The 20,401-nt window shown below is 43.2% G+C and overlaps 1 protein-coding gene and 1 non-coding gene across 3 annotated transcripts; both read left to right on the top strand.

Annotated features, from left to right (window-relative positions):
• The first annotated feature begins 35 nt into the window (after positions 1-35).
• Positions 36-20,390, top strand: PPIL3 (peptidylprolyl isomerase like 3). Of its 2 annotated transcripts, none has more exons than XM_030803576.1 (7): positions 36-72; positions 1,628-1,700; positions 3,716-3,790; positions 7,990-8,083; positions 8,937-9,004; positions 13,382-13,500; positions 19,829-20,381. In XM_030803576.1, the coding sequence occupies exons 2-7, from the start codon at positions 1,698-1,700 to the stop codon at positions 19,953-19,955; spliced, it is 486 nt and encodes a 161-aa protein (XP_030659436.1). In that variant the 5' UTR covers positions 36-72; positions 1,628-1,697; the 3' UTR covers positions 19,956-20,381. The 2 variants fall into 2 exon arrangements, with proteins under 2 accessions (XP_030659436.1, XP_030659435.1); XM_030803575.1 differs by lacking the exon at positions 36-72 and adding an exon at positions 162-359 and having other exon boundaries at positions 1,626-1,700; positions 19,829-20,390.
• LOC115832749 lies at positions 8,603-8,709 on the top strand. The gene has a single exon (XR_004028247.1). It is a non-coding gene; the product is annotated as a U6 spliceosomal RNA (small nuclear RNA).
• Positions 20,391-20,401: the final 11 nt, after the last annotated feature.

Below are 20,401 nucleotides of genomic sequence, written 5' to 3'. Positions count from 1 at the left end.
AGCTGGAGAGCTGGCGGAAGTGGTCTTTTCCGTTTGGCAGCCGAGTGTAAAGCATTGCTTGAAGTTGCCCAGGTAGTTTCGCCTTACACTTCTTGTACCAGTGCAATTATTAGTAGAGCTCCCTTTCACTATCAGATTTCCGGTTGGGGATAAATTGCATTGTCGTTTTGGTTTGAGATAGGAAGATGAGGGGAGGAAGGAGGTGAGGCGGTAGGGGCGTTTTCTCTCTTGGGTACCGCGCCCAACTTCCGCTGGCCCAAAGAAACTATAATTTTGAACCAACAGACCTCTGCTGGCATCTGCGATTGCATTTTTCCTGTTTTAACAACGGCTGTGCTAAACCAAGTGGTGAAGCCCAAGTATGGAGTAACGTCATTAATTCTTTCATTCACTTATTCGAATGCTTGCTGAGTTCTGTGTTACTACTGGTTTAGTTCTTGGGATACTGCGAGTGAACAGTGGGGCGGCGAGGCTGTTGTTGCAATGTCAGAGTAAAAGAAGGACCCTGCACGGTGGCTCACGCTTGTAATCCCAGCACTTCGGGAGGCCGAGGCGGGCGGATCACCTGAAGTCAGGAGTTCGAGACCAGCCTGGCCAACACGGCGAAACCCCGTCTCTACTAAAAATACAAAAATTAGTCGTGCATGGTAGCGCGCGCCTGTAGTCCCACCTACTCGGGAGGCTGAGGCACGACAATCACTTGAACCCGGGACAATCACTTGAACCCGGGAGGCGGAGGCGGAGGTTGCAGTGAGCCGAGATCGTGCCACACTGCACTCCAGCCTGACGACAGAGCAAGACTCCATCTCAAAATGAAAAAAAAAAAAAAGAGAAGTTCATAGTATATTAGTGATAAGTGCTGTGGTGAAAAAAAAAAGAGAAGTTCATAGTATATTAGTGATAAGTTCTGTGGGAGAAGGAAATAGGAATGTCCTAAGGCTGAAGGGCTAAAACAGTTTTATATAGGATTGTCGGGTCAGTTAAACTTGACATTTAAGCAGAAATTTGGAGGTGAGGAAATTAGCCGTAGAGATGTCTGAGTGTAAGAATTCCAGGCAAAAGGGACACCCAATGCCTGGACCCTAAGGGAAGGTATCTGGGTTATTGGGGGACTTGCAAGGAGGCTCTTGAAGAAGAGCAAGCCGGGCAAGTAGGAGATTGGGAGGCTTGAATCGGGTAGGATCTCTCGTCATTACTTCTATAGCTGGGTTTTTATTACCTAGGGGATGCCATTAGAGGATTCGTTTTTTTTTAATGGAGTCTCGCGCTGTCACCCAAGGCTGGAGTGCAGTGGCCTGATCTCGGCCCACTGCAGCCTCCGCCTCCTGGGTTCAAGTGAGTCTCCTACCACAGCCTCCTGAGTAGCTGGGACTACAGGTGCCCGCCACCACACCCCCGGCTAATTTTTGTGTTGTTAGCAGAGACGGGGTTTCGCCATGTTGGCCAGGCTGGTCTCGAACTCCTGACCTCAAGTGATCCACCCGCCTCGGCCTCCCAAAGTGTTAAGATCATAGGCGTGAGCCACCACGCCCGGCGAGGATTTTTATTTAAAATGTGCAGTAAAGATGAGCGTGTGTGACTTAAGACAGAAAAATAGCCTAATTCTTTTTTTCTTTTGGGACTAGAGACTTACTTTTGAACTCGCTGTAAGACTCTGAGAAATTACGTAGTCCTTCCTGAAACCACTAAGAGGAAAAATGGTAAGTTTTGAGCAATTTTTATCTAATGTCTTTCATTTTAAGTAATTTTTAGAAATTCAGTCAAGGGCAGTAAAAGTGCATGGAAATTGCAGTGGCAAGATGGAGAAATTGTATAATATAGAAGCACTTAATATGGAATAATACTTTTAAAAAATACACAAAATTACTTTAAAATTCTTTAATGTTGTCACTTAAAATGCACAGAATTTACCTTTTTTTTTTTTTTAGTTTCGCTCTTGTCACCCAGGCTGGAGTGCAGTGGCATAATCTCGGCTCACTGCAGCCTCTGCCCCCTGGGTTCAAGCGATTCTTCTGCCTCAGCCTCCCCAGTAGCTGAGATTACAGGCGCCTGCCACCATGCCCAGCTAATTTTTTGTATTTTTTTTTTTTTTTTTTTCGAGACGGAGTCTGGCTCTTTCACCCAGGCTGGAGTGCAGTGGCGCGATCTCTGCTCACTGTAGGCTCCGCCCCCCGGGGTTCACGCCATTCTCCTGCCTCAGCCTCCGGAGTAGCTGGGACTACAGGCGCCCGCCACCTCGCCCGGCTAATTTTTTTGTATTTTTAGTGGAGATGGGGTTTCGCCATGTTGGGCAGGCTGGTCTTGAACTCCTGACCTCAGGTGATCTGCCTGCCTTGGCCTCCCAAAGTGTTGGAATTACAGGCGTGAGCCAACACGCCCAGCCAGAATTTACCTTTTATGGAGAAAGGTTGATTACAAGATAGATAGAAATGGAAAGGGAGAGTTGAAGGAGCAGAAGAGAATAGACAGGTCTGACAATTTTAATTGGATTATTTTGCTCTAGATCTAAAGTGGGCAACTAGGCTGGGCACAGTGGCTGACACCTGTGATCCCAGCACTTTGGGAGGCGGAGGTGAGAGGACTGCTTGATCCCAGGAGTTCAACACCAGCTTGGGCAACACAGTGAGGCCCCCATCTCTGCTTTTAAAAAAAAGATTAAATAAAGTGGGCAACTAGAACCTGAAGTAGAAAAAGGCAATGAGAATAGTGCCCTGCTTCTCACACACACATCTTTAACCTGCTCATACTCTCTAACTGCTAGGCCAGGCGCGGTGGCTCACGCCTGTAATCTCGGCACTTTGGGAGGCAGAGGTGGGCCAATCACTTGAGGTCAGGAGTTCGAGACCAGCCTGGCCAACATGGTGAAACCCTGTCTCTACTAAAAATACAAAAATTATCTGGGTGTTGTGGCATATGCCAGTAATCCCAGCTACTTGGGAGGCTGAGGCAGGAGAATTGCTTGAACCCAGGAGGTGGAGATTGTAGTGAGCTGAGATCACACCACTGCACTCCAGCGTGGGCGACAGAGCAAGACTCCATCTCAAAAAAAAAAAAAAAAAAAAGGAGAAATGAAAAAGGAACCCTCCAAATTGTTTTCTCCCTCTCTGGAATACAGTATCATATCAAGGGGTGTACAGGTTACAGAAAAACAGGTACAACAAAAACAAAAAGCAAGCAAGAAAGCACTGTGGTTGTCTCTGCACATTTAAGATTTAGAAACACTGACACTTGGTATATTTTTGTTAGTCGAGAAAGGAATTATTTTTTAACCCTATTTCTCAGAATTAAATTACCTAAGGAAAATGGTGGAAATTATGTTTTGAAAAATCATTTTCTCATCATTTTTCTATAAATAAGGATGTTGGTGAATTGCCATGTACATCAATAATACATAACAATTGTTTTTATTTTTCTTGATAAAAAATTTCAAAGTTAAAATAATTCTTTCCATCAAAATATTTACTTCCAAAGTTTTATCATGGATACTACTTAACCCTAACATTTATATTCTGGAGTTTTTTCTTTACTGTTGAGATCAATTTTGAGGAAAAAGTACAACTTACCTCTAAAAGCTGCTTTGTGGATGGGTCATCTCTGAAGCAGTATTTCTGTTTTTATTCAGATTATCATCTTGAATATCCACACAGGGAAATAAACAGTGCATAAAGTCACCTAAATAAATTTCATTTGTTCTCACATTTTCTCTCCTTTTTAGTCTGTGACACTGCATACAGATGTAGGTGATATTAAAATTGAAGTCTTCTGTGAGAGGACACCCAAAACATGTGAGGTAAGTACCATTATTTACTTATTCAACATCAGTTAATACAAGATAATCACTTTGGAATTGAATATCTAACCTAAATAACAACAACAAAACTTTCTGTAAAACCATTGTTAGGGAAAACTAACCATCCTAACTTCTGGCCTGATTTCCACTTGTTTGTCCAATGTCAAAGGTGGATCAAAGAGAATGTAGATAATTTTTCGGTAACAATAGAGTAGCCAGTATCTTTTTCTCTTGAACTAATTTTCTTCAGGAAACGTAATCATTAGGACATTATATTACTTTTTTTCTTTCTTTATATTTTTTACTTTTTTTTTTTTTTTTTTGAGACGGAGTCTCGCTGTGTCCCCGAGGCTGGAGTACAATGGCGCGATCTCGGCTCACTGCAACCTCTGCCTCCTGGGTTCAAGCAATTCTTCTGCCTCAGCCTCCCGAGTAAGTGGGATTACAGGCGTGCGCCACCATGCCTGGCTAATTTTTGTATTTTTAGTAGAGACAGGGTTTCACCATGTTGGCCAGGCTGGTCTCGAACTTCTAACCTCAGGTGATCCATGCACCTTAGCCTCCCAAAGTGCTGGGATTACAGGCATGAGCCACTGCACCTAGCCTTTTTTCTTTTTTTTTTAAGACGGAGTCTTGCTCTGTCACCTAGGCTGGAGTGCAGTGGCATGATCTTGACTCACTGCAACCTCCACCTCTGGGATTCAAACGATTCTCCTGCCTCAGCCTCCCAAGTACCTGGGATTACAGGCACCCACCACCATGCCCAGCTAATTTTTGTATTTTTTTAGTAGAAACGGGGTTTCACCATGTTGACCAGGCTGGTCTCAAACTTCTGACCTCAGGTAATCCGCCTGCTTCAGCCTCCCAAAGTGTTGGGATTATAGGCATGAGCCTCCGTGCCTGGCAGGATATTATATTAAAGAATTGTTGTATACTTTTTTTTTTTTTTTTTTTTTGAGATGGAGTCTTGCTCTGTCCCCCAGGCTAGAGTGCAGTGGCACGATCTCGGCTCACTGCAAGCCCCGCCTCCCGGGTTCATGCCATTCTCCTGCCTCAGCCTCCCGAGTAGCTGGGACTACAGGCGCCCGCCAACACGCCCGGCTAATTTTTTTGTATTTTTAGTAGAGACGGGGTTTCACTGTGTTAGCCAGGATGGTCTCGATCTCCTGACCTCGTGATCCGCCCACCTCGGCCTCCCAAAGTGCTGGGATTACAGGCTTGAGCCACCGCGCCCAGCCTTACTTTTTTTTTTTTTTTGAGACAGGGTCTTGCTTTGTCGCCCAGACTGGAGTGCAGTGGTGCAATCACAGTTCATTGCAGCCTCAACCTCCTGGGCTCAAACAATCCTCCTACCTTGGCCTCCCAAGTAGATAGGACTACAGGCGTGTGCCACCATGCCAGGCTAATTTTTTTTAAAATTTTTTATAGAGATGAGGTCTCACTATGTTGCCCAACTTGGTGGTCTCGAACTCCTGGTCTCTAGCCATCCTCCCATCTCAGCTTCCTGAAGTGTTGGAATTACAGGCGTGAGCTACCATGTCTGGCCTGTTCTATACATTATTTCGCCTGTTTATATTTATTTATTTATTTGAGACAGAGTTTTGCTCTTGTTGCCCAGGCTGGAGTGCAGTGGCCCAATCTTGGGTCACTGCAACCTCCGCCTCCCAGGCCCAAGGGATTCTCCTGCCTCAGCCTCCCGAGTAGCTGGCACTATAGGCGCTAGCCACCATGCCCAGCTAATTTTGTATTTTTAGTAGAGATGGGGTTTCACCATGTTGATCAGGCTGGTCTTGAACTCCTGACCTCAGGTGATCCACCTGTCTTGGCTGCCCAAAGTGCTGGGATTACAGGCATGAGCCACCATGCCCGGCCTGTTTCACCTGTTTAAATGACAAGGATGGAAGGAAGAAGAGTCACCTGTATATATTCATTTATTCAACAATTGTTTATGGCTGGGCATGGTGGCTCACATCTATAATTCCAGCACTTTGGGAGGCTAAGGTGAGCTCAGAAGTTCTAGGCCTACCTAGGGAATATAGTGAGACCCCCATCTCTAAAAAAAAATACAAAAACTAGCCAGGTGTTATGGTGTGAGCCTGTTGTCCCAGCTACAAGGGAGGCCAAGGTGGGAGAATTGCTTGAGCCTAGGAGGTCAAGGCTGTAGTGAGCTCTGATCACACTGTTGCACTCCAGCCTAGGTGACAGAGGAAGACCCTGCCTCAAAACAAAACAAAAAACCCATTATTCGTGAAAGGCTATCTTGCCCCAGAGTCTGGAGATACAGTGATGAGCAGCAGACATTCCTTACCCTCATGGAGCCAATATTTTAGTTGTAAAAATAAGCAGGGCAGGAAAATTAAGTAATTATATATATATATATATATATATATATATATATATATATATATTTTTTTTTTTTTTTTTTTTTTTTTTTTTTGAGACAGAGTCTAGCTCTGTCGCCCAGGCTGGAGTGCAGTGGCGTGACCTCGGCTCACTGCAAGCTCCCCCTCCCGGGTTCACGCCATTCTCCTGCCTCAGCCTCCTGAGTAGCTGGGACTACAGGCGCCTGCCACCGTGCCCGGCTAATTTTTTGTATTTTTAGTAGAGATAGGGTTTCACCGTGTTAGCCAGGATGGTCTCGATCTCCTGACCTCGTGATCCGCCCGTCTCGGCCTCCCAACATGCTGGGATTACAGGCGTGAGCCACCGCGCCCGGCCAAGTAATTACATTTTTAAGAAATTTTTTTTTTTTTTTTTTTTTTAAGATAGAGATGAGGTCTTACTATGTTGCCCAGGCTGGTCTTGAACTCCTGGACTCAAGTGATCTTCCTGCCTCCCAAAGTGCTGAGATTACAGGTGTGAGCTGCTGTGCCTGGCCTAAAATTAAGTAATTCTAAAAGATGATAATGCCTTGAAAAAAATTAAGTGTTGAGATAGAGAATAATGGGAAAGGAAGAAGGTGAGGGCAGGCGTAGCCGATAAACTAATACTTAAACTAAATGCAAAGGTACGAGGGCATCTCCATGGAAAGAGGTATAAAAAGAATATTCCAGGTATTCAGATTCAGAAAAGGTTGTGAAATAAAATTTTAAAAAATTCCAAGGCCAGGCACGTTGGCTCACACCTGTAATTCCAGCACTTTGGGTGGCTGAGGCAGGAGGATCATTTGAGATCAGGAGTTCAAGACCAGCCTGGGCAACATAAGGAGACACTGTCTCTACAAAAAAAAAAGAACATTCCAGATATAGAAATCTCAGGTACAAAGTCCCCCAGGTAAGAAAAGCTGCCCCTTTTGGATTGTCAGAATGCTGATGGAGTTTAGGTAGTAAGCAACAAGAAAGCAGTTCTTAGTATATGTGATGAGGAGGTAAGCCAGGTACTGCAGGGCTTGTTAGGCTCTGCTGAAGATTTTCTTTTTGTTTTGTTTTGTTTTTTTTGAGATGGAATCTTGCTCTGTCGCCCAGGCTGGAGTGCAGTGGCGCAATCTCAGCTCACCGCAAGCTCCGCCTCCCGGGTTCACGCCATTCTCCTGCCTCAGCCTCTCCGAGTAGCTGGGACTACAGGCGCCTGCCACCACGCCCGGCTAATTTTTTGTATTTTTAGTAGAGATGGGGTTTCACAGTGGTCTCGATCTCCTGACCTCGTGATCCGCCCGCCTCGGCCTCCCAAAGTGCTGGGATTACAAGCGTGAGCCACCGCGCCCGGCCTTGTTTTGTTTTGTTTTGTTTTTGAGATGGAGTCTCTGTCGCCCAGGCTGGAGTGCAGTGGTGCGATCTCGGCTCACTGCAACCTCCGCCTCCCGAGGTCACGCCATTCTCCTGCCTCAGCCTCCAGAGTAGCTGGGACTACAGGTGCCTGCCACCACACCCAGCTAATTTTTTGTATTTTTGGTAGAGATGGGGTTTCGCCGTAGCCAGGATGGTCTCGATCTTCTGACCTCGTGATCCACCCACCTCGGCCTCCCAAAGTGCTGGGATTACAGGCATTAGCCACCATGCCTGGCTGAAGATTTTGTATTTTACTCCAAGAGGAGAAGGAAGCTATTGAAGTGTTGTAGGCAGGGAAATGACATCCAAAGTAATGCCAAAAGTCATAGTTTAAATATGCTGCTATCACATTTTCAGTAAATATGATTGGTTCTTTGTCTTAACTGGGTTTCTGCTGCATCATTTCTCAATCATTATTTTTACTCCCTTCAGAATTTCTTGGCTCTTTGTGCCAGTAATTACTACAATGGCTGTATATTTCATAGGAATATCAAGGGTTTCATGGTTCAAACAGGAGATCCAACAGGTAAGTTATTCCATTAACTAAGATCTAAGGAACTGAATGTATAGTATGAAAAAGTGGGTAAAAGAAGAGGAATTAAAAACGTGGAGTTTTCATTTTGTTTTGTTTAATAAGTTCTGTTCTACAAGTGCAGAACATGTAGGTTTGTTACATAGGTATATGTGTGCCATGGTGGTTTGCTGCACCTATCAGCCCGTCATCTAGGTTTTAAGCCCAGCATGCATTAGCTATTCATCCTAATGCTCTCCCTCCCCTTGCCCCCCACCCCCCAACTAGCCCTGCTGTGTGTTGTTCCCCTCCTTGTGTCCATGTGATCTCATTGTTCAACTCCCACTTATGAGTGAGAATATGCGGTGTTTGGTTTTCTGTTCCTGTGTTAGTTTGCTGAGAATGATGGCTTCCAGCTGCGTCCATGTCCCTGCAAAGGACATGATCTCATCCTTTTTATGGCTGCATAGTATTACATGGTGTAATTTTAAAGCAGAAATTATTAGCACCTACCCCTAAAATGTGAATAATATTGTGCTCACTTTGGCAGCACATATACTAAAATTTGAACAATACAGAGAAGATTAGTGTGGCCCCTGCACAAGGACGAGACACAAATTTGTGAAGCTTTTCATACTTAAATATATATGAACAATATTTATAAGGAGGGTTATTCTTTTTTGTTTTTTGTAGGTCTGTTTTAATCTTCAGGTCTGTAAAGTTAAATTTGGGGAATTAGGAGAGGCCATATCAAATTTTGTCTATATTTAAACAGTCGAACTATAAAGTATTCCTTAAGTTTTGGGAAATGAACTTGTTTTCAATTTTAATTAAACACTTCTTTTGATTTGCTTCACTTGTAATATAGGAACTGGAAGAGGAGGCAACAGTATCTGGGGCAAGAAGTTTGAGGATGAATACAGTGAATATCTTAAGGTAAATCCTCAATGCTTTAAAAATCTATTTTCTCATGCCTTGGTTATGCATGGAAGCTTTGATACATGAGTCATAGTGATACAAGTTAACATCATTGCAAAATGAATATACTTTTTTATAGTTTTTGTACATTTGACAAATGATGTCGGGGAGACTTGATAAATGGTGGTCCTAGCCTGACATGTGTACTGGAATCCCACCACCATGTGGCTCTTAAGTGAGTTCATCTTTGAATCTAACCTGAAATGTTTAACTAGTAGTGTACCAAAGAGGCTTAATATCTCACCATAAAATTCATGTTGAATGACATGAAACTGGCCTTTTTTGAGAGCAGGGAGGAAAGACTATCAAACTTCCTGGTTGCAATGTCGCCCATTATCAGCGCCCAGCTTTTATCATCTTCTGTTAGATATTTGAACATCCCTGTATTAATTTGACTTAATACCTGTGGTAGATCGCAACTAGGTTAAAGAGTAGTGCATATAAATAGTCTTTAGCATGGTAAAATTAGGGATTTTTAATTTTCTTTGTTATATTTTTCTGTGTTTTTCAAACCTCTGTGGAGTCATTTTTTTTTTTTGTCTAAAATTAAAAACTAGTGCATGCCTAGTTTTAAAAATCAATTCCACTTCCCAGAGATAACTTCAGTTGATGACTTATTATGTGGTCTTTCAAACTTTGTATCTCCATAGAATGATAACTTTATGATTAGAAAAAGAGCAATGAAGTATCCTCAATCAGGGCTGGGTACAGTAATCCCAGCACTTTGAGAAGCCCAGTAAGGAGGATTGCTTGAGGCCAAGAGTTTGAAACCAGCCTGGGCAACATAGTGAGACCCCCGTCTCTACAAAAAAGTACAAATATTAGCCTGTTGTAGTGGCGTGTGCCTGTAGTCCCAGCTACTCAAGAGGCTGAACTGGAAGGATTGCTTGAGCCCAGGAGATCAAGGCTGCAGTGAGCCAAGATCATGCACAGAACGAGACCCCACTCAAAAAAAAAAAAGTCTACTCAATCAAAATACGCAGTTTAAGTGTATTATTATATTTCCATTACATTAAAATGTACCCACAAAAATTCTGAAAAAAATTCATTGCAGTGTTTATCTCTGGATGATGAGACTAGGAGTAATTTCTTTTCTTTTTGCTTTTTTTAAAACCTTTTTTTAGAGACAGGGTCTTGCTCTGTCCCCCAGGCTGGAGTGCAGTGATGCAGTCTTGGCTCACTGCAGCCTAAATTTTCTGGGCTCAGGTGATCCTTCCACCTCAGCCTCCAGAGTAGCTGGGACTACAGGTGCATGTCACCATGCCTGGCTAATGTTTGTATTTTTTGTACAGATGGTGTCTCACTATGTTGCCCAAGCTGGTTCATTTTACTTTTCTATTGTAAGGAAATGTATTAGTTTTGTTACAGGAGTTGAGGCTGGGAGGTGATAAACTTTTTGAAAAGTCAACTTTTTCCTGAATGAATATCTAAACAATTTTTTAGGTATTAATTATTACATTAATGACTGCTTCTGTATACCAGTTGAAAACCAGAGACTGGCTATGACAGAATCACCTGTGGAACTTTGTTGTTTGTTTTTGAGACTGGGTCTCACTCTGTTGCCTAAGCTGAGTGCAGTGGCCTGATCATGGTTCACTGCAGCCTTGACCTGAGCTCAAGCAGTTTCTCCTGCCTCAGCCTCTCAAGTAGCTGGACCACAGGAGTGCACCACCATGCCCAGATAATTTTTGTTTTTTTGTAGAGACGAGATCTTGCTCTGTTGCCCAGTCTGGTCTGAAACTCCTGGACTCAGATGATCCTCCTGTCTTGGCCTCCCAAAGTGTTGGGATTATAGGAGTGAACCACTGCACTTGGCTGGAAGTTTTAAAACTATAACAGATCATGGCCTTGCCCTCCTAAAAATAAAGTCAGTAGGGCTGGTTAGGACTTAGACTATATTTTAAGGTTCCTAGATGATTCTTTTGCAGGCAGAGTTAAGAACCATTATATAGGCCAGGCGCAGTGGCTCACGCCTGTAGTCCCAGCACTTTGGGAGGCCGAGGCAGGTGGATCACGAGGTCAGGAGATCGAGACCATCCTGGCTAACACAGTGAAACCCCATCTCTACCAAAAAATACAAAAAAGTAGCCGGGTGTGGTGGTGGGTGCCTGTAGTCCCAGCTACTCAGGAGGCTGAGGCAGGAGAATGGCCTGAACCCAGGAGGCAGTGCTTGCAGTGAGCCGAGATCTTGCTGCCGCACTCCAGCCTGGGCGACAGAGCCAGACTCTGTTTAAAAAAAAAAAAACCATTATATATTATACACCTTATACACCAAGGTTATGGATATGTATTGACTCTTCATATATTCTGGCCCAGGAATTCCATTCCCGAATGTTTACTCAAGAGAAACTTGTAAGTTTACACCAAGAGACATGTACAGGAGTGTTCTGATGTACTGTTTGTAACAGCAAAAGTCTAGAAACAACCCAAATGTCCATTGATTATAGATAAATCACTATGTAGATTGTGGATAAATTGTAGTATATTCAGTAGTGAAATATCACATAGTAGTAAAAAAATAGTAATAAACTATGGCTATATGTACATGTATGACCTTAGAAATGTAACATTATTGGTAGAAAGCATTTCCCAGAAGACTAAAATGTTACAATGTAATTACATTCATAAGGAAAAGGAAAGAACGTGTTGTTTAGAAATGCGTAAATGTGTTAGGGCTGGGCACAGTGGCTCACTCTTATAATCCCAGCACTTTAGGGGGCCGAGGTGAGAGGAAAAAGTACTTGAGGCCAGGAGTTTGAGATCAGCCTGAGCAACATATTGAGCCCTCATCTCTACTAAAAGTTAAAAAATTAGCCAGGTATGGTGGTGTACATCTGTAGTCTCAGCTACTCAGGAGGCCAAGGTGGAAAGATTGCTCGAGCCTAGGAGTTCAAGGCTACAGTGAGCTATGATTGCACCACTGCACTCTAACCTGGGTGACAGAGCAAGACCCTGTCTCTAAAACAAAAAAAAAAAATGAAAAAATGAAAAAAAAAGTATTAGAATAGTGGTTACCTCTTGTAGAGGCTGAGGTAATAGATGGAGAGGAGCACATAGATATATGTAATTAATTGGTAACTTTTATTTTTTCTTGAGCTCCCATTATTCAATGAATTGGCAAGTTTTAACTCTGAAAGCTGGGAAATATGTTAATGGGTGCTTATTTTATTAACTTACATTTTTATTAACTATATTTTTGTGTATGTATTAAATATTGTGTATGTATTAAATATTATATGTGTATGTATTTATTACATTTGATTAGTGAACACCTTTTAGGGAGACAAGCATTAATATTTTGATATAGGTGCATCTCTATGACTTACTAGTGTCACCCAATGAATAGCTAAAACTAGAGTAATTGGTGGAGTCGTAGTGTATTACAGGCACCTCCCTATAACATAGTTCACAGTTATATCTTCATTCTTATCAGTAAGGTCCTTTTAATTTCTATACACTGTCTCTTGTAAACTTGTAAACAAATACTATCATGATAATAGGCTAGGTGAGACCTTTCTTAGATCGTTCAGTCCTGGGGTTATAAACTGACTGCCCATGAGTGGAACACCCGCAGATGCATTATCTGTGGCCATTAGTTAAAAAAGAATATTTAATGCCATTAATCAAGGGATAGCCTATTCATTTTGCCAGACTTCATCTCTCTTGAATGTTTACATTCTGCCCAATTGTCAGTTTATCTACTTGACTCTTGTGAGCATCTGAGTTACGAATAGACCCTTGAACTAGTCCAACCTCCCTTGTTTTACAGATAAAGAAACTAGCAAGAGTCCATTGTATGTGAGAAGAGATTGTGGGCATTTTGGTTTTGTTGCCTGCCTGATCGTTTCATTCCAGCACACTATTCCTTAATATAAATGTAAGGATTATTTCTATTATTTGTTGATATTGTAAAAAGTGTCCATGGCTGTATTTCTTCAAAGTGAAAATGAAATTAATTGAGAAATATGATTTGATATATTAACCTTTTACATACAAGTTTTCAAGGATACAGAAAAGGTAGAAACTGAACATTTGGATTACCCCTAATAGAGAGAAGTTGGTTAAATGTTTACTTGCCCCCTTAAGTATTGTGAAGGTAAAGAGTGAATGTCTTGGCTGGGTGTGGTGATTCACACCTGTAATCCCAACACTTTGGAGGCTAAGGCAGGAGGATCACTTGAGCCTAGGAGTTAGAGACCAGCCTGAGCAACATAGTGAGACACCCATCTCAAATATTTTTAAAAAAGAAAACAAAGGTGTGCCTGTCTTGTTTCAGTACTATATTTGGGATGGTTATATAAAAACACAGTTAATACTTTGATGTGTCTTTTTCAGCACAGTGTTAGAGGTGTTGTGTCTATGGCTAATAATGGCCCGAACACCAATGGATCTCAGTTCTTCATCACCTATGGCAAACAGCCACATTTGGACATGAAATACACCGTATTTGGGAAGTGAGTATTCTGGTTATGGTTTTCTTTTAGCATTTCAATGCAAGTGGTGCATATGCTTAGCTGTGACAGTAGCATAACTAATATTGAAAAGAGTGACGCTGAGCACAGTGCCTCACACCTGTAATCCCAGCACTTTGGGAGGCCAAGATGGGCAGATTGTCTGAGGTCAGGGGTTCAAGACCAGCCTGGCCAATGTGGCAGAACCCCATCTCTCCTAAAAATATATATATATATTTTTTTGAGACAGAGTCTCACTCTGTTGCCCAGGCTGGAGTGCAGTGGCGCAATCTCGGCTCACTGCAAGCTCCGCCTCCCGGGTTCACGCCATTCTCCTGCCTCAGCCTCTCCAAGTAGCTGGGACTACAGGCGCCCGCCACCACGCCCGGCTAATTTTTTTGTATTTTTAGTAGGGACGGGGTTTCACCGTGGTCTCGATCTCCTGACCTTGTGATCCGCCCGCCTCAGCCTCCCAAAGTGCTGGGATTACAAGCGTGAGCCACTGCGCCCAGCCTCTACTAAAAATATTTTAAGAAATTAGTTGGATATGGTGGCACACACCTGTAGTCCAAGCTACTCAGGAGGCTGAAGCAGGAGAATTACTTGAACCTGGGAGGCGGACGTTACAGTGAGCCGTGATCATGCCATTGCACTCCAGCCTGGGCGACAGAGTGAGACTCTGCCTCAAAATAAAAAAAAAAAAAAAAAAAAGAAAAAGAAGAAGAGTGGTGTGAGAGCTAAATGTACCTGCAGTTTAAGTCTATCACTTTGGCTGGGCGCGGTGGCTCACGCCTGTAATCCCAGCACTTTGGGAGGCCGAGGTGGGCAGATCACGAGGTCAGGAGATCGAGATCATCCTGGTTAACACGGTGAAACCCCGTCTCTACTAAAAATACAAAAAATTAGCCGGGCGCGGTGGCGGGCGCCTGTAGTCCCAGCTACTCCGGAGGCTGAGGCAGGAGAATGGCGTGAACCCGGGAGGCGGAGCTTGCAGTGAGCCGAGATCGCGCCACTGCACTCCAGCCTGGGTGACAGAGCGAGACTCCGTCTCAAAAAAAAAAAAAAAAGTCTACCACTTAGCTACCCTGTGACCTTGGGAAAGTTATAATCTCCCTGAGCCTTATTTTCCTTATTTTGTAAAAGAGGCCAATAATTTTTCAATATTGTTATGCAAATTAACATAGTATATCTATTTTATTTTTCTTTTTTTGAGATGAAAGGCTCTGTCACCAGGCTGGAGTGTGGTGCAGTAGCACAGTCATGGGTCATTGCAGCCTCAACCTCCTGGTCTCAAGTGATCCTCTCACCTCAGCCTCCTGAGTAACTGGAACCACAAATGTGTACCATCATGCGCAGCTACTTTAAAAAAAAAAAAGGGTCGGGCGCGGTGGCTCACGCTTGTAATCCCAGCACTTTGGGAGGCCGAGGCAGGCGGATCACGAGGTCAGGAGATCGAGACCATGGTGAAACCCTGTCTCTACTAAAAATACAAAAAATTAGCCGGGCGTGGTGGCGGGCGCCTGTAGTCCCAGCTACTCGGAGAGGCTGAGGCAGGAGAATGGCATGAACCCGGGAGGCGGAGCTTGCAGTGAGCCGAGATTGCGCCACTGCACTCCAGCCTGGGTGACAGAGCAAGACTCCGTCTCAAAAAAAAAAAACAAAAAAACAAACAAACAAAAAAAAACTCTTTTTTTTAGAGACAGGGTCTCACTATGTTGCCCAGGCTGGTCCATTTTCATTAATGATAGCATTTCACAGCAACTAACAGATCTGAAAAATAGTGGCTTAAACAAGATGGACTGGCATGGTGGTTCCATTTTGTTACCAGTGTTCTAGGCACCTCTGTCATAATACTGGCAGCACAGCTCTTATCAAAACTTCTGTGTATCAGGCAGGAAAGAGGAGGAAAGACAAAAGGTGCTTGCTAGCTGATTCACCTTTTTTAATTAACAGAACTTTCCCAGGCCTGTAATCCCAGTCCTTTGGGGGGCTGAGACAGGAGGATCACTTGAGGCCAGGAGTTCAAGACCAGCCTGTGCAACATAGCGAGAACCCATCTCTTTAAAAAAATTTTAAAAATTAGCCAGGTGTGGTGACACACACCTGTAATCCCAACTACTCAGGAGGCTGAGGTGGGAGAATCACTTGAGCCCAGGAGTTCCAGGCTGCATGAGCTGAGATCACACCACTGTACTCCAGCCTGGGCAGCAGAATGATACCCTATCTCTAAAAAAAAAAAAAGAAAAGAAAAGCCGGGTGCAGTGGCTCACACCTGTAATCTCAGCACTTTGGGAGGCCAAGGAGGGCAGATCATGAGGTCAGGAGATCAAGACCATCCTGGCCAACATGGTGAAACCCCGTCTCTACTAAAAAATACAAAAATTAGCTGGGTGCGGCGGTGCGCGCCTGTAATCCCAGCTACTCAGGAAGCTGAGGCAGGAGAATGGCTTGAACCCTGGAGGTGGAGATTGCAGTGAGCCAAGATTGCGCCACTGCACTCCAGCCTGGTGACAAAGTGAGACTCCGTCTCAAAAAAAAAAAAACTTTTCCAGAAGACCCAGAACTTAGTAATGTAACCACTCCTTACCTACAATGGAGGGTAGAAAATGTATTTCAGCCACATTGCCACCCTTACTAAAATTAGATTTCTCTGAGTAAGAAGAATGGCTCCTAGAAAGGTGTTTCACAGTTTCTGCCAGGGTATCTATTAAAAGTACTATGTCTGGGAGTTGCTTTTATAAATCAGTGGGAAGTCAATTTGTCTGTTCATTCAACAAATAATTATCATGCTTAATAAACCAAGGCACAATTCCAGAGTTTGTTCTGTTTAATAGTTTGGATGCCAAATTAGGTTAATTAAAAATAGAGAACTCCCAGCCTAGGTAACATAGTGAAACCCTGTCTCTACAAAAAAATTTAAAAATTATCCAGGTGTGGTGGCTCACACCTATGGTCCCAGCTACTTGGGAGGCTGAAGTGGGAGGATTGCTGGGCTCAGGGCGTCAAGGTTGCAATGAGATCTAGACAGATCTTTTCTTTTTCATTCCATATACATGTGTCTAATTTACACATTAATAATAAAGGAAAAAAGAAATATTACAACATTTAGTAGTTTTTTTTGTGTTTGTAAATAACCCAGTTTCCCTCTTATTTTCTCCCTTAACCTATCACTCAAAATTATTGTTCAGTTATTACCAGGACTCATTTTACTGGATTTGTGACAAAACTGTAGAGTTTAGAACAAAGATTAACCTTAGGTTCATTAATTCCTTGTTTGTCGTATACAGATGCACACACATTTTTCTGGGAAGATGATCCAGTAAATTCCTCTAGTTCTCCAAGGGATCCGTTTCCCAGATACTTGACTCTACTTAACTGCCTCAGTTCTACCTGCTGGGTTTTTTTAACTTTTTACCTGAGACCTATTTTCTACCTCCTCTGTTTCTCTTACTGACCTAGAAGGTGGGATAGCTTTTAAGACTTATAATTTAAAGACTTAAATGTCTATATTTAGGGGTAAAATCAAAATGTTTTGGTTGAAGTACCCATTCTGTGAAAATGCAAAATAAAATGCAAATCTGTTAATTTTTTTTTTTTTTTTGAGACAGAGTCTCACTCTGTTGCCCAGGCTGGAGTGCAGTGGCGCCATCTCGGCTCACTGCAAGCTCCCCCTCCCGGGTTCACGCCGTTCTCTTGCCTCAGCCTCCCAAGTAGCTGGGACTACAGGCGCCTGCCACCATGCCCGGCTAATTTTTTGTATTTTTAGTAGAGATGGGGTTTCACCGTGTTAGCCAGGATGGTCTCTATCTCCTGACCTCGTGATCCGCCCGCCTTGGCCTCCCAAAGTGCTGAGATTACAGGCGTGAGCCACCGCACCAGGCCTACAAATCTGTTAATTTTTTAAAGTACATACCACTGGTTGAGAATCCCTAATCTGAAAATTCAAAATTAGGAACTTTCTGAACACCAACATGATGCCACAAGTAGAAAATTCCACATCTGACCTCATGTGACGGGTTGCAGTCAAAATGCAGTCAGATGGCCAGGTGCAGTGGCTCACGCTTGTAATCCTAGCACTTTGGGAGGCCAAGGCCAGCAGATCATGAGGTCAGGAGATCGAAAGCCACTCTTTCTTAGCAAATGTTTTAGACTGAAATTTCCAAAACTTGTATTTGAAGAATAGCTCTCAATATATTTTTTCTTGGTGGTAACATGAAGTGGGATTGCTGGAGGCTGAGTTAACTGTCAGTCTTCTCTTCTCCTATTTTTATTACTTCTTGTTGTTATCCAGAAGCAAAAAGTAGAAATGCCATAATTAGGCCAGACGCGGTGGCTCATGCCTATAACTCCAGCACTTTGGGAGGCTGAGGTGGGCAGATCACTTGAGGTCAAGAGTTTGAGACCAGCCTGGCCAACGTGGTGAAATCCCATCTCTACTAAAAACACAAAAATTAGCTGGGCGTGGGGGCATGTGCCTGTAGTTCCAGCTGCTTGGGAGGCTGATGCAGAATTGCTTGAACCTGGAGGAAGAGGCTACAATGAGTCGAGATAGTGCTACTGCACTCCAACCTGGGGAATGGGAGTGAGACTCCATCTCAAAAAAAAAAAAAAAAAAAGAGAGAAATACTATAATTAAACAATTAACTGCCGGGCTTGGTGGCTCACGCCTGAATCCCAACACTTTGGGAGGCCAAGGCGGGCGGATCACCTGAGGTCAGGCCATACTAGCCTGGCCAACATGCTGAAACTCCATCTCTACTAAAAATACAAAAATTAGCCAGGCGTGGTGGTAGGCTCCTATAATCCCAGCTACTCGGGAGGCTGAGGTAGGAGAATCGCTTGAACCCGGGAGGCGGAGGTTGCAGTGAGCCGAGATCACGCCATTGCACTCCAGCCTGGGGGACCAGAGCAAGACTTCATCTCAAAAAAAAAAAAAACAAGTGGCCGGGCGCGGTGGCTCACGCTTTTGTAATCCCAGCACTTTGGGAGGCCGAGGTGGGCAGATCACAAGGTCAGGAGATCGAGACCACAGTGAAACCCCGTCTCTACTAAAAATACAAAAAATTAGCCGGGCGTGGTGGCAGGCACCTGTAGTCCCAGCTACTCGGAGAGGCTGAGGCAGGAGAATGGCGTGAACCGGGGAGGTGGAGCTTGCAGTGGGCCGCGATTGCGCCACTGCACTCCAGCCTGGGCGACAGAGCGAGACTCCGTCTCAAAAACAAAAACAAACAAACAAAAAAACAAGTACAAAGTGCAGTGGTCATCTACTTTAGGATTCTCATTGTAGGGCAATATTGCTAATAGTGTCATCTACATACTTTCTCCATGTATTTCCTGTAGCAAAGAAATCTTTATGACTAGTGTGTTGTAATAATACATATTTGGACTTCATCCATGGTTTCCAGCATAGTTCTTTTAAAAACCTTGCAATTTCCTGAGTGACAGGAGTGAAAGGAATATTTTATTGTTCATAATAAGCCCCATTCAACCATACCTGAGTTTATGCTAATGAGGTGACTCTTGGTGGGGTTCTAGATAGCTTTCGGTATGGAGGGCTGGTTGCCAGAGGAATCAGCCGTGTATTTTTAGAGGGCTGGAACATTCAGTGACCTATTCTTGACCTCTGGGAAGGAGAGAAGGGCTGGAGATTGAGTTCCAGTCACCAGTGGCCAGTGATTTAATTAATCGTGCCTACCTAATGTGCCCTCCGTAAAAACTCTAAACAGGGTTTGAGAGCTTCCAGGTTGGTGAACACAAGTAGATACTAAGAGGGTAACACACCCCAAGAAGAGCATGGAAGCACTGTGCCCCTCTCTCACACTTTGCCCTATGCATCTCCTCCATTTGGTTGTTCCTGAATTGTAACCTTTATAATAGCCCATAATAATAAATAAAGTGCTTTCCTAAGTTCTATGAGCCATTTTTGAAAATTATTGAACAGAGCTGGGGGGGCATGAAAAATCCCAAATTATATCATGGTTAGTCAGATAGTACAGATCACAACCGGGACTTGGAACTGGCATCCGAAGTAGTAGGGGCTGTCTTGTGGGATTAACCGGGGTCTCTGTTCACTCCTTGTAGTTAGTGTCACAATTAAATTGTAGGGCCAGGTGTGGGGGCATACCCTTGTAGTCCCAGTGAGACCCTGTCTTTAAAAAAATAAATAAAATTTCGAAAAAATAATTAAGTTGTGGGATACCCAGAGAATTGGAGAACTGGGAAAACCCACACATTTGGTGTTGGAAGTACGAAAGTGTAGAAAAACAGTTTGAAACATGAACATCATGTTTCAATTTAAGGAAATTTTCATGTTATATTGTTTCTCTTTCAGGGTAATAGATGGTCTGGAAACTCTAGATGAGTTGGAGAAGTTGCCAGTAAATGAGAAGACATACCGACCTCTTAATGATATACACATTAAGGACATAACTATTCATGCCAACCCATTTGCTCAGTAGCTATGACAGACCTGGACAAATAACTTGACAAATTGCTGGAACACACTTACTGTGGTTTACCCGGTTTTAATTATGTCAGAGATTGCATCATCCTTCTGCTTGTTTACAACTGTGATCTTCTATGAAATGGTGGTACCAAGGGGCACCCAACAGCTTTTATCCCCATTCTTAGAGCATATTCTTTATTATAACGATTATCCAACATGTTTAATTTTAATACAAAAAATACATCATTTAATTTTTGTTACATATAAACATTCATTTTTAAATGCTGAGCCTCAAGTGCAGGCATTTTTGAGTGGCCTGATTACATATTCCTACCACAGCAAGTCTGTATCCTGGAAGTGTTATTTTATAATAAAATTAAAAATGTTTTAAAGAATTAAGTCGTAGGACAAATTAATTAAAATATTGTGTAAAATTACCTTCAGACTATGTGTATAAGG

Source organism: Nomascus leucogenys, chromosome 22a, assembly GCF_006542625.1.
Source record: "Nomascus leucogenys isolate Asia chromosome 22a, Asia_NLE_v1, whole genome shotgun sequence".
NCBI classification, from domain to species: Eukaryota; Metazoa; Chordata; class Mammalia; order Primates; family Hylobatidae; genus Nomascus; species Nomascus leucogenys.
The sequence above is the reverse complement of the archived record's forward strand: the minus strand, read 5'-3'. Positions and strand labels throughout refer to the sequence as shown.

What these genes read in the sequence shown, in the direction of transcription:
- PPIL3 (XM_030803575.1), top strand. An exon ending in TCAAACAGGAGATCCAACAG is followed by an intron (nt 8,084 to 8,936) that starts GTAAGTTATTCC and finishes CTTGTAATATAG; the next exon opens with GAACTGGAAGAGGAGGCAAC. An exon ending in AATACAGTGAATATCTTAAG is followed by an intron (nt 9,005 to 13,381) that starts GTAAATCCTCAA and finishes TGTCTTTTTCAG; the next exon opens with CACAGTGTTAGAGGTGTTGT.